The sequence below is a fragment of the Amblyomma maculatum genome, chromosome 8, assembly GCF_055883805.1.
Source record: "Amblyomma maculatum isolate TAMU_Amacu chromosome 8, ASM5588380v1, whole genome shotgun sequence".
NCBI classification, from domain to species: domain Eukaryota; kingdom Metazoa; phylum Arthropoda; class Arachnida; order Ixodida; family Ixodidae; genus Amblyomma; species Amblyomma maculatum.
In genome coordinates, this window is record NC_139351.1 from 93,085,830 (window position 1) to 93,098,090 (window position 12,261).

At 42.5% G+C, this 12,261-nt stretch overlaps 1 protein-coding gene across 1 annotated transcript; it reads left to right on the forward strand.

Moving 5' to 3' along the window:
• The first annotated feature begins 3,527 nt into the window (after positions 1-3,527).
• LOC146181824 (uncharacterized) lies at positions 3,528-10,481 on the forward strand. Its single transcript, XM_084576830.1, has 3 exons — positions 3,528-3,672; positions 5,575-5,708; positions 8,716-10,481. Exons 1-3 carry the CDS (start codon positions 3,564-3,566, stop codon positions 9,013-9,015), a joined length of 543 nt encoding a protein of 180 aa, XP_084432956.1. The 5' UTR covers positions 3,528-3,563; the 3' UTR covers positions 9,016-10,481.
• Positions 10,482-12,261: the final 1,780 nt, after the last annotated feature.

Below are 12,261 nucleotides of genomic sequence, written 5' to 3' on the forward strand. Positions count from 1 at the left end.
TACAACCCAAACTGCAGTAAATGCGGCGAAAGAGCGACATCCGATCACATTCTCTGGAACTGCGCAAATGATCCACCTGCGGTGGAATTATTACAGCTTCCTTCTCCCGAGCAGTGGGAAGCCGTGCTGGTCAGCTCGGACCCGAAAATTGAACTACGGGCCATCGAGCGGGCTAATAAGGTCGCCGCCAGCCATGGGCTAGCGACCATCTAGTACGTCTCTCCTTATACCTGCTTGAGCTACGAAATAAATGTTTTCCAATCCAATCCAATTTGTTTCTAAAACTGGTTGCCTTGGGAAGCGAAAAGTGATGTAATATCTCAAACACAAAATGTCATCCCGTACGTCAGGCCATGCCTGCCGGCAATTGGTTTCCGGCCACTTTCAACTCTGAAACGATCGAGAAACGCATAAACTTATTGTACGCAATATGAAAACAATGAGTGCAGCCCTATGCAATTCAGGGTTTCGTCATTGTAATAAAACGTGCAAGAGTACTGACCATATGTGGGGCTGCAAATATATCTGCGCATGATTGAGTTATTTGCACACACGCCAGCCCACACACGTGCAGCTCTGTAGTGGTGGGAAAATAACTGTCAAGACTGAGCATGTTCTAAAGGACGTGTAGATGTTGGCGTTTGGAATTAAGCTGTGAAATTATACAAGGTGCTGTTTCACATAAGGGGCTCAACGGTACAAAAGCGACCGACTGATCCCAGTGCGCGCACACATAAGCAATCAAATCTTCAGCGCTTCCTCCCTTACTACTAAGAAATAAAAAAAAAAAGGGATCCAGGCTTGCGTACTGCTTGTGCTGTGTTTTGCCAAGGGCAACTGTCACTCGTTTGAAACCGCGCTGTCTGCGTTGGCGAAAAAAAAGACATCGTGTGTGCTGCTCTGTGCTGTGCGTCGTTTGAGCGCGTTTCAACGGCCAGTCTGCCAAACCCTACTTTCATCCTTCCCGCGCACCTCCCTCTCACTCACTCAAATGACGTAGACACAACGTCACTTTTGTGTCACGTGATTGCGCGCCCACGATCTGCAAAAGATATCCTCCCCGTCGGACGCAACACACTTCGTAATTGTCTTATTCAGTCTACATGTGTGTCGTCCGTGTCTATATAGTTGCACTGTGTATCCAAGAAATTGTTATTAACTAGCCCGAACCAAACATCTGTTGCATCATGTTTTTCCCACGGTTTTTCCTTAGTATTTGTAAAGTTTGACAGCTAGCACGGCAGGCAAATGGGGTCTCCGGAACGAAACATTTGTGCGCACAGCCGTTTGTGGGCTGTGTTTGTGTGTGTGTGTAGTACTTTAGGTGCTGGCCTACCTGGCAACACCTAGCAGAAAAAGTTAAATAATCTCTCCTGCTGATGTCGCACATTAATCAGTTCTGCATGCGAAAAAAAGGAATGCATGCGATTTGTGCATTATGGTGGGTGTTGGTTTTGCTGTCACGATGCGAGTTGGCAAGGATTTGTGCCAGTCAACTTCATTTCGATTCTACCTTATTCGGACGGCGAGCGTAGCACCAGTTGTAGCGAACACAGTGCCAACGGAAGTTGACTATAATACCAATTACACAACACCAGTGTCATGGTAACTTGTGTCAAGTCTGCTTTTGTATTCCATTCTCACGAAAGATGCAGCAAGACTTCTGGTTACTAAATCCTGGCGGTAGCAGCGCTCTCTGTGATATGGATCATCACTACCGACCTTACATGGAATAGGCCTCACTTGTATGTTTCGAATGCCACACAATTTAAGCAGATGCCACCGTAATTGCATCAAATTCGCTCGAATGTGTCGTACACAAACTGCTGCCTATACAAAATTTGTATATCCAGCAACCCATATGTGCTCTACATGTGATGTGTGTGACGATTTTTGAACATTTCATATGCTCCTACCAAAGATTTATCGCACTTCGTAAGACATTGCATAGTAATTTGTTCAGGGCGAAACCCTGAATCTTGACAAGTCCTTGGTCCTTGGTATGATGGGTCTTCGGCTGCATGAGCTACAAAGGCTTTAACTTTCCTGAAGAAAACAGGGTTTATGTGCATTATTTTATTTAACCTTCTAGACTATCAATTTGAAGTTTCATACCTTTTTTAATACGTAAAATTCAATGATTCTGTTTTTGAGTATTGCGAGAGAGAGAGAAATAACATTTATTGCACCCGTCAAAAGGCTGGTGAGGATCCGAGGCGAAGCTCTGTCCCAACCATGTCCTCCCCCTCAGCCGTTGACCTGGATCCCTTGGATCTTAGCAGCGGCCAGGGCAAGACGGATGACTTCTCGTTGCCCTTTTTCATCCTGCTTGAGAAGTAGTGCCTCCCAGGACTCATCTGTTCGGTCAGGTTCTAAAAATCTAGGACACGTCCATATCATATGGATCATGTCCGCTATGCCATTGCAACGTTTGCACCTGGGGCTAAAAATTTCCGGGTGCCACTTGCTGTAAAGCTGGGGGTTCGGGAATACTCCAGTCTGTAGCTTACGCCACATAACCTCCTCGCTTTTGGTGAGTTGCTTACACGCTTTTGGTAGAACTAATCTGCCTAATTTGTAATGATTTAGGATATCTTGGTAGGTGTTAAGGTCATCGTCGAACTGCAGGGGCTCCTCATCGCGCAAGGGGTACGGGGTTGCGCATAAGTCGTCACTGGGATCGCGGAATGTAGCTAATCCTCGGGCCAGTACGTGCGCTTTCTCGTTCCCCCTCAACCCCTGGTGCACCGGTGTCCAAATGAGCGCGACCTGCTCTGCCGGTGGTGAACCACTGGCCAACACTCTTGCTGCTATGGCCGAAATGCGGCCCGCGTCAAAGTTTCTAATCGCTGATTTCGAGTCTGCAACTATAATTTTGACCTGTTGTTGTGTTAGAGCTAGCGCGATGGCCACCTCTTCCGCCTCCGTTGTGGTCGAATTTCGGGTGCTGCAGCAAACTACCGAGCCCCCGTCTTCTCTAGTTGCTACTGAAACACGTCCCCTACCGTTCGTGCATTGTGCGGCATCTGTATATAAGACGTCCTGTCTTCCCTGAAAACGGGCTTGCAGCGCTGTTGCTCTATCACTCCTCCGGCTCTCATGGTAAACGGGGTGCATGTTTTTGGGGAGCGGAGGTATTTTTAATTTGTCCCTTACCAGTCTAGGTACTTTTTCTGTACGTCTGGAGCATGCTTGCGGCTCATACCCCAGTTTTTCCAAAATGCTCCGACCAGTACGACTGCGCAACAGTCTCTGGTATTGTGAAGAGAAATTTAGAAATTTGCGCAGTCAGTAGCACCCAACTTAAGGTTGCATTCCTCCAAGTTCCTTTTTAGCGCCATCAGCATAACTTAAGTGTTCATTAAAAAAATAAGGCCCCGCCTGTTTCAGAACTGCCAGTTTGTTAGGATATAAGTTTCTTTCAAGTTGTGTTATTAAAGTGACATACTTTTGTACCAGTTTTCATTTGGGGATCTATTTAGCTAGCATATTTTCTGTAATATTTGCTTCAATTTTGGTAGGCCTCTACCTGAAGAAGCTGATTTGAATCTCTAGACGGCAGCATGGAGAATTTTATACAACATGCAGTGAGAGGCTTCTGTATCTGCAGTCTTCTCTGGAATGTTGTGCATACCATAGATTTTGAAGATTTCGAGGAGAGGCACAAGAAAGGTAAGGTTCTCTTATTGTCGTTACAACTTCAACCCTTGGAGTCTGTACAGTTGTAGTGACCATGCATGATCGCAGTGCAAACACTCTCAAGTTATGTTTGCGCAGCTAATTTTCGTAGGACATTGCACTCCTTCCTTTCTTTTTTTCTAGCATGGTACTTTGATTCATATCCCCTGAAGCTCCGTGGTGATATTTGTTATCTATATTTTTAATTTTTGAAGCCGTTAGCATTTCCTGCATTTCTTTCCCTCAGTCTTTTTCTCTCCAAATTCCTTACTTACTCAAAGCAGTAAGTCAGCGGATTTAATCGCCGGCCTAATTCTCTGTTTTTCCATTGAACAGCTTTTATCCCTCTCTCTTTGCACATCTTTTTTTGGGCATAGCTGAGTTTTATGCTTGCATTATTTTTTTTTTCCTGTATGCCGTATGGTTATCCCAGTTCAACTTTTAGGGAGCCCAATTAGAACAGCTTTTTATTTTTGTGCCGAAAAGCTTGTGGACAAGATCACAAAGCACATTGCAGAAGTACATATACAGGATCCTTGAAGGGACTCTGAGGAAAAATAAAAGTTGGCCTGTATCAATAGGGCACCACATCCTAATGGTGTAGAAACCACTGTCAACAAAAATTGTGGAGACGTTCCATCATGATGCAACAGTGTTAAATAATAACTCTCATCTGCGGCTGCCCTCGCAGGTCCTTCTTAGAGTACATGCACTTTGATACTCTCCTAGTGTCTAATTCCATAATTTGTGCTGCTCTTGCACATATTCATTAGCACACAGTCCGAAACTGGCATGTGAAAGACCCAGCAACATAGATGTAAACCCTCACTTCAACCAAACTGTTCAAACAAGCCAGCATGGCTTAGGAGTAGCGTGTTCGGAATCCAAGGGTCCTGGTGGGCCTGATTCCCAACTCAAAAGTGCTGCCCAGTTTGGCAGCTCCTGCAAACCCTGTTCATGTCATGTGGTCTCGTGACGTTGCACAACCTGCTGCCGACTACCACCTGCCAGGGCCATGCCCATGATTTATCGCTCACGACGACGGCAATGTGAGAATCTGTGATGAAACGGGTAAGGCTTTCGCTTAAGAGCAGAGGATATATAAGCTAGAAAATAAAAAAATAAACAAGACAAAGTACAGGTGTCACCTCTACCAACAAAGTTCACAACTAACATGCGTGTGTGGACGCTGAATATTGGATGCGGACCCTTGAGCCTACACTGCACTTCCATTCAGTTTGAAATGCTGGAAACCTTTCCTATTTGGTAATACAGGCGTCCTGAGTTTAATTGGCTGGTGGAATGTTTACTTTCAATTTCCTTTGTTTCAAATGCATCAGTCGCTGCTGCACAAAAACGTCAACTGACCCACAAAAAGTCCATCAAATGTCGCAAAAAAAAATTGGACAGATTCGGCCTCAGTGTCCCTTACACAGAGTATGGCTCCGTCCATTCTTTGTTTTCTTTGGAGGGGGGGGGGGGCGAATTCAGTTCTTTGACTTTTTGTGGCTGTCTTAAAGTTGTTCAGCATTCAAGAAAATTTACTGCTTGAAAAGGTTTTTTTTTTTCATGGATTTAATGCAAAAAAAATTATAAAAACGACACCTGATGACACCTTAGATTTCATTGCGAAAACTGCTTTATTGGTGGCACCTGTTTTCAGTTTCTTAGTTTTTCCAAGCTCACGAAACCTTTGGTTTCAGTGCAACTAGCTTCTTTGTTATTAAAATGCAGGAATTAATTATACAGGCAGTGTTGTTCGGTTTATTTTGTGTCTTTTTTGAGAACAGTTATTGTAATGATTCAGGAGGTGACTTTTGTGATCTGGATTCAAAATCTGCAACTTTAGCCTTGTAAAATTGCCTCATATCATTTTTCTTTAAATTTTCATTCCAGCAAAGGAAGATTTTGGCACATTCGACACGAGCTTTGACTTGCTCATCATGCCACTTGTCATAGGACTTCTGTTTGTTGTTGTAGTCAGCGTCATCTTTTGCTGCAGTCGATACTGCAGGTGGCGGCACTTCTCGGTGAGTGGACATGACATGACTGCTTATATCTTGTGGATGTGAAGAAGACTGAAAAATTCCATGAAGTTAATTTTTTTTCATGGCTTTTTTATTTTAACTTTTTCGTAAGCGCATGTTGGTTAGGCCCACAGCAGTAAAGTACAAGGGTTAAATCATTTTAAATATGTACAGGATCTGGTGGATCATGACGGTAAAATGAGTGCTGAGTGTAGAACAAATATTGGGGGTCCCCTAGGTGCATGGATTGAAATCACAAGTAATGGCATAGTGTTATCCATTTAGGTTTGGTTTGTTTGGTTCTGTCATAATACTTGTATAACATAATGGCAGATATTCCAGATGTCAGATTTCGAGTATGCTTGCCTCTCCATCTAATACTTTTGCGATGAGTACCTTTGGGGGCACACTGGTGAGTGAGTAAATTTGTTGGCGCATCTCTTCAAATATTAGCTTTTCATCAATACAAAAATTATATGTATCGTCTAAGTATTTATTACATAAATGAGCACAATTGTTTCAAATACTGCCTAAATATATGTTTCTAGCTGCAGGTGTTTTCTTTTTTTACTCAGCTAGGAATGCTATTTCATGTATTCTTATGGCCATAAACCTTGTCAGTGTGAACCATTGCTTTGTTTTTGTTTCAAATGTCATAATGACCTCTATTTGAACTCGGTACTTTTTTTACTTGTGGATTTCTAAAAGTATACCTCACCACTATCCATACAGAGTTCATGAACATAAGGTTTAAATCTGGATGGAAAAAAAAATTCCATTTTTAACTCAAAATTTCTCAGTATTACAGGGGTTGAAGTGCTGCTCCAATTGCTCCATTCTGCTCCAAACTGCTTTTCCTGCTCCATCCTGCTCCAAAGCACAATATTTTCCAAAATTGCTCCAAACCGGCTGCCTCGATATTTTGTCATCAAATTTAGTGCAACACGGTTTGCCACATAGTGGGCCTACAAAAAATGCAATCTGATGCAGTTTGATTAAACGATGCTGAGAAGCGCAGCAGGGTGATGTGATGTTATGAGTTGCGGGCACACAGTATGGGAGCCGCCACAGTCAAAACGATGGCAGCACACTGGTAGCAGAGGTATATATCTCGTCTCGTGCCGAGCCTAATAGTACATAGAAAATTTTCATAGACTAGAAAATTGTGGAGCATAATCAATGTTTCTTCACATGTAAATATAAAATGAGCCACAAGCAACTAGAGGAAACAAACTGCAAATAAATTCTCTATGTTTGTGACATAGCGCTTTCTCCCAACCTTTCGAATCATTGGTGGTGAGGAACCATAGAGCAGCGAGCAAAGTAGACGCCGCAAGCTACCACGAGCCGTTGAAAGCTTGTCCAACCGTAAGGAACGACACGAGTTGTTCTAATGATTCTACTGCAAAACCAAGCAGGTACACCACCAAGGCTGTCGTGCCTATGGAATGCAAAAGCATACTTGAACTGTTATGGAGGTGATATGCCACTTAGGTATCGATCACTAGAGGTGTTTTCAAAAGTGCTGGAAAGCCATACAGGGCATATAACCAGTCTGCTGAAAGGAAGCCCCCTATCATAGCTCAAGTGATAATGTGAGCAGCCACTGGCAGAAGACTGGGAAGTAAACAATATGAAGGAGGAAAAGGCTACCCTTTAGCGGCGTCTATCCTCTCCGAATTGGCACTACTGACCATTGCCCGGAAATTCTTCAGCACAGGCATAGGATCAAAAGGATATGCACAAGGTAGTACAAATGTGCTGCTCATCGATCTAGTGGCTCCACCTTTGAATCTGTCGAGTCAAAATAATGAAAAGCTGTCAGTTAATGTTGGATGTTCAGTTATGAAGTGTAGTCTGTTCCAAATTATTGCTCAGATCAATCATGTTATTTTGAGGATTTGTACATATCTTGGCTGTTTGTTATGTCTTGTCAGAAGCGTGTATGTATTCAGCAAAGCATTGAACATGAAATAAAAAGTACTCAAATTGGGGATTTTTGTATGTCGGGAAGCGAAAATTTTAGCCTAAGGCGTTTGAGCCTAGAAACATGCTCCAAGACATAGTTCGAGTACTCCAAAGCTCTGGTTTTATTGCTCCAAAGCTGCTCCAAAATGGCTTTATTACTTCTCCCCGAGCTGCTCCAAAATGCTCGAGCCTGCTTCCACCCCTGTAGGTATGTCCCTTGAATTGTACCATTGTACTGACGAGCTCGGCATTCTGTGTTAAAGTTCAATTTATTCAATACAGTGTGGTGACCAGCTCGAGTTTCTGCCTCTGAAGAGTATAATTATGATGCCCTGCGGAGAGAGTACAACTTGCAATAGTATCAGCATATGCAGAAATTTTTTTTTTCTGAGCATAAATTTGAATTTCAGCTAATTCCCCTTTGGATGTGTCAATTCTAAATATGCATTTTGTTTCTTGTTCCCTGTCTGCCACTATTTAGTCAAGGTTACTACTATTTTAATAAGCAGTTTTGTAAATCGGAAAAAAAAAGAAAGAAAATTGATAATCACAGCTATGCTGACGCGCTTCTCATCCTGCTTGCTGTAGTTCTTACACAGAATGAAGTACATTAGCACTTGCCACAGTGGCTCATAAGTTATTGTGCTCGACAGCTGATCCCGAGAATGCGTCTCTGACCCAGCGCGCTGTGACTGCTTTTGATAGAGACGAAATCCCGTGTACTGTGCTGAATTAGTGCATGTTAAAGAACCACAGCTGGTTGGAACTTCCAAAGTCCTCTGCTACAGCATCCTTTTTTTGGCCAACATCGCTTTCTCAGTCATTTCACATTTGATGTCGCCATCATAGATTATATGCTTACATTCATTCACTCAGGCATCACATTATCTGTTTGTTGAATTAAGTGCCGATAAAAGAAGCTAAAGAGCAAGTAACGATTACATACCATTCTAACTATCATCCCTCACCTATCAACACTGTCAGTGGATGGCTTTGAAGAAAACGTTTTAGTCTGAATCGCTCACCATGTGCCATTTTGCAGGAAATGCAGCAGCAGCAGCACCACCACCACGTGCCAGGTCCTCTGGCACCAGTTCTTGGTCCAAGCCCGGTGATGTCTGGTGCAGTTGGCAACTATGGAACTTTAGCTAGCAGGATTGTGCCTTCTGCACCTGCACCTTATCAGCCACAGCCGGTCGGAGGGGCATACCCTCGGAGTAGGCCCTACACCAGTGTCAACGATGCACCCTCAGAGCAGCCACTCGCTGCTGCGGCAACTCCATGGCCTTGCGCGCCTCCTCCACCCCCTTACAGCAGTGATGACACAAAGCAACTCATCTGAGATGTGGAGACACAACTGATGGCAAAGATAGGCCACGCATGGAATGATCTGCATTGAGCGAGTCTTAGCATCACACCTGCAGGCATGAAAGGTTCAACATGTATGGCCTGCATACATCCATTTGCATAAGCTAAGCCGGTACTCGTCAGCCTTCTACAGCCTAAGAACCCTCCAGCCTCTTTCTCAAGGTGGTGATGCACCACACGTGCCTTAGTGTCCTTCCTTTTCTGCCTAACATATCATGCTTGGGTGTCCGTTTTGGGTGCAAGAGATGGTTGGTTTGGAACCCATCGTCGGACATACGCCAGTACAAATGGGCAGAGTATCTTAGACAAAACTGATTATGTATTTATACTCAACATTCTAGGCAGGTGCTGTTGTTGCTTTTCTTGGGATAAATGTCATGCCATGGTTCAGCTTAGCCTTCACATTCTTTCGTTTTTTTTTTCCCCTGAGTTCAGAGGTATACCAGCACCGTATGTATGCTGGGGAAAAATTAGTCGTTCCTGTTCTTGGCCAGTTCTTCTAGCCGGTTCTGCATTTTTTGATGTCTTGTTCTCTGTACATACCAGGGCATTAGGCTATCGCATTAAGAACACAAGAGGTTCATGATTTCCCATATTGCCACCAGTATTGTTAATGAGTAGGGTCATGGCGCTTGTCTTGTCATGAGGTAAGACTGAAGCAGTTTCATGGAACTAGTGACAGTGGGCTTTGAGTTTTGAAAAACCAGGTTACTCTTATGGCTCTTCATTAGTTTTCTGAGAACTTGCTTAGTCCTGTATCCACTGGTTTATGGACTTGTTTTGGAGGAACAAGCTTCAATGCTGTTGTCTGAGCCTCTGCATGTTCTGTAACCGCCAGTGTTGAGGTAACCGTTGCACGTCGAATTTCACGCTTTTAATTTTTGTTGCATATCATTCAATGATTTTCGGCCATAGTGGTTGCATTGAGCTGCTAGTTTTTGATATCCATTGTTGTCCAGAAAAGCATTCATTGCATTGAAAATGCAAAGAAAACTGCAAAAATGCAAACAATATGTAAGTATGGTCTGGCTGAGACTATTTGAAGAGTCACGTCATTCAATAATTCATTTATTGTGATCGTTTTATTGTGATCACACTGCATGAGCACTTTTCTCATCTGTGAACACACTTCACCTTGTGACTCTCAACTTTGGTCACTTTTGTGGAGGATTTCTCATCATGCATCCCATGTATTTGTGGATGCTTGTTAATTTACATAATTACAGGGTATTCAGTGCAACACAGGCTCACACAAGAAAGAAGACACCAGAAGACAATTTACAAAGGAGATCTGACAGGAAATAACTATATTACTGAGGTAAGCTTACAGCTTTCATTAATTCAAATTTAATCGAACAATTGAATTTAATTGAAGACGAGTAATTTAGCTGATGACTCCCAAAGGCTGATATTCACTTTAACTTTAGGATCCAAAGAAAGATGTTGGAGAATTAAAGTTGTTTGGTAGTTTTGGAAAGGGGTTATTTGACATGCAGTCTGTAGATGCATGCAAAAGCATTTAAGAGTTTGTTGCTAAAGTGAGAAAGAGTGACTTAGTTGGGCAGTTCGCATTATGCGTCACAGGACTGTGATATATTGAGAAATGAGAAATGATTTTTAATGAATGAAGGTTGTGCATGTACTGATGTGGTGGCATTTGGATGTAACAGACTGTAGCCATTCATTTCACTCGTAACTACAGAAATATTTTGAAAGGCCTAAATAAATGTAAACTGTCAAGAGTGATTTTTTTTCTTTTTTTGCAGTACTGTGAGTACATATTACTGAGCACATTTTCTTAATTAGCACTGGTTATCACTGAGAACATTGTGAGGACTATCATGCTAACTAGCCTGTCACCTGGATCATGTTTTATCCACCCAAGTTGAGACGATGGCAAAATTTTAAACAATAGTAGAGCTCGTACAATACGTGCGTGAGGCAGTCATTTCGACTCACTGATTCAGTAATGACACGGCTTAGCCATGCAATTGGATCTTTTTTATCAATGCGCATATGTGTTAGAGATTTTCTGTGAAAAGGCCGGTGAGTCGACCCACCGTGCATTATGTCCACGACCTCCATCTCGGCAGCATTTTGACTAGCATTCACAGGCTATATGTACAGTTGTTTTTAGTTCATGCTTCAGGGTTCATATTCATTTTTATTTCTTTACGTTTAAAGGCACTACACTGCACTCATTGCCAGTGTTTATTATCATTAGGTTAGGATATATGTAGGCCTGTTTTCTTGTTCGGTGCCGTACGAAGTAACTTAAATTTTTTGTCCACTCAACTTAGATATTTTTGAAAAAAAAAAAAAAGTACTTCTTTGAAAGTTGCTTTCTCAAAATGTTAGAAGGTGGACAAGAAGTTGTGACATCATAATCTTTGCTCGGGCTTATCGGTTAGTGTAAAGCATTTGATCGAAGCAGTCTCATAAATAGCCCGCATTTTACTTGCTCAGCCTTTCATACAATCCGTTATTCCTTTTACAATCCGTTACAATCTGTTTGCTACAATCCGATCATTCATAGGAAAAAGTTCTCAGAGTTTCGTGCTATTGAAGTGATGTTGGTGTCTGTTCCGAATTGCTGCAGTCCTGGAGCTATTTGCTGTGCTAATGTCTTTCTGGTTATATCCCTCGCTTTTTTACATAATGGCATTAGCCTTTTCAATCGAGTGACAAAAGGGCCTTCCTTTTTCATAATTTATATCTTTGCCACAGTTTAGAGATAACAGGAGACTGAGGACCTAGTTAAACTGGCCTTTATACATAGATTATAAAGTCTTAATGGCAAAGACAGTACTTTTAACAGAAACTGAGCTTTTGCAGGCAAGAAAAGGTTAGAAAATGGTATATACTGGTATCAGCATATCACCATCAGATTTAGAAGTTGAGCTGTGGTGCTGTGGTATGGTCTTTTTCTATGCAGTTAGCATAAATTTTTTGGCGGTGGTGCTGACCGTGACATTGTTCACTTAGGAAAAAGTAGTATGTCTTACAGCTCACAGTGGAAAAAGTTATTCAGTGCATCACTTACTAAGAATGCTACCCTTTGTTGGTGCTTTATTCCTGCCATTTCTCATGTTTTAATTTAAAGCACATTAAAGGGGGAGGTTGAGTGCATTCGACTCCCTCTTGGGGTCCAAGCACAGTCTACTTGTCCCGAGACCCTGAGTGCATATCTAACTTATGCTACCAGCTTATGCACCAAATT

Excerpts from the sequence above, each read along its gene's own strand:
- LOC146181824 (XM_084576830.1), top strand. The coding sequence starts at position 3,564 with ATGGAGAATTTTATACAACATGCAGTGAGAGGCTTCTGTATCTGCAGT. Across the intron at positions 3,673-5,574 it reads CGAGGAGAGGCACAAGAAAG|CAAAGGAAGATTTTGGCACA; the intron begins GTAAGGTTCTCT and ends TTTTCATTCCAG. Across the intron at positions 5,709-8,715 it reads GCAGGTGGCGGCACTTCTCG|GAAATGCAGCAGCAGCAGCA; the intron begins GTGAGTGGACAT and ends GCCATTTTGCAG.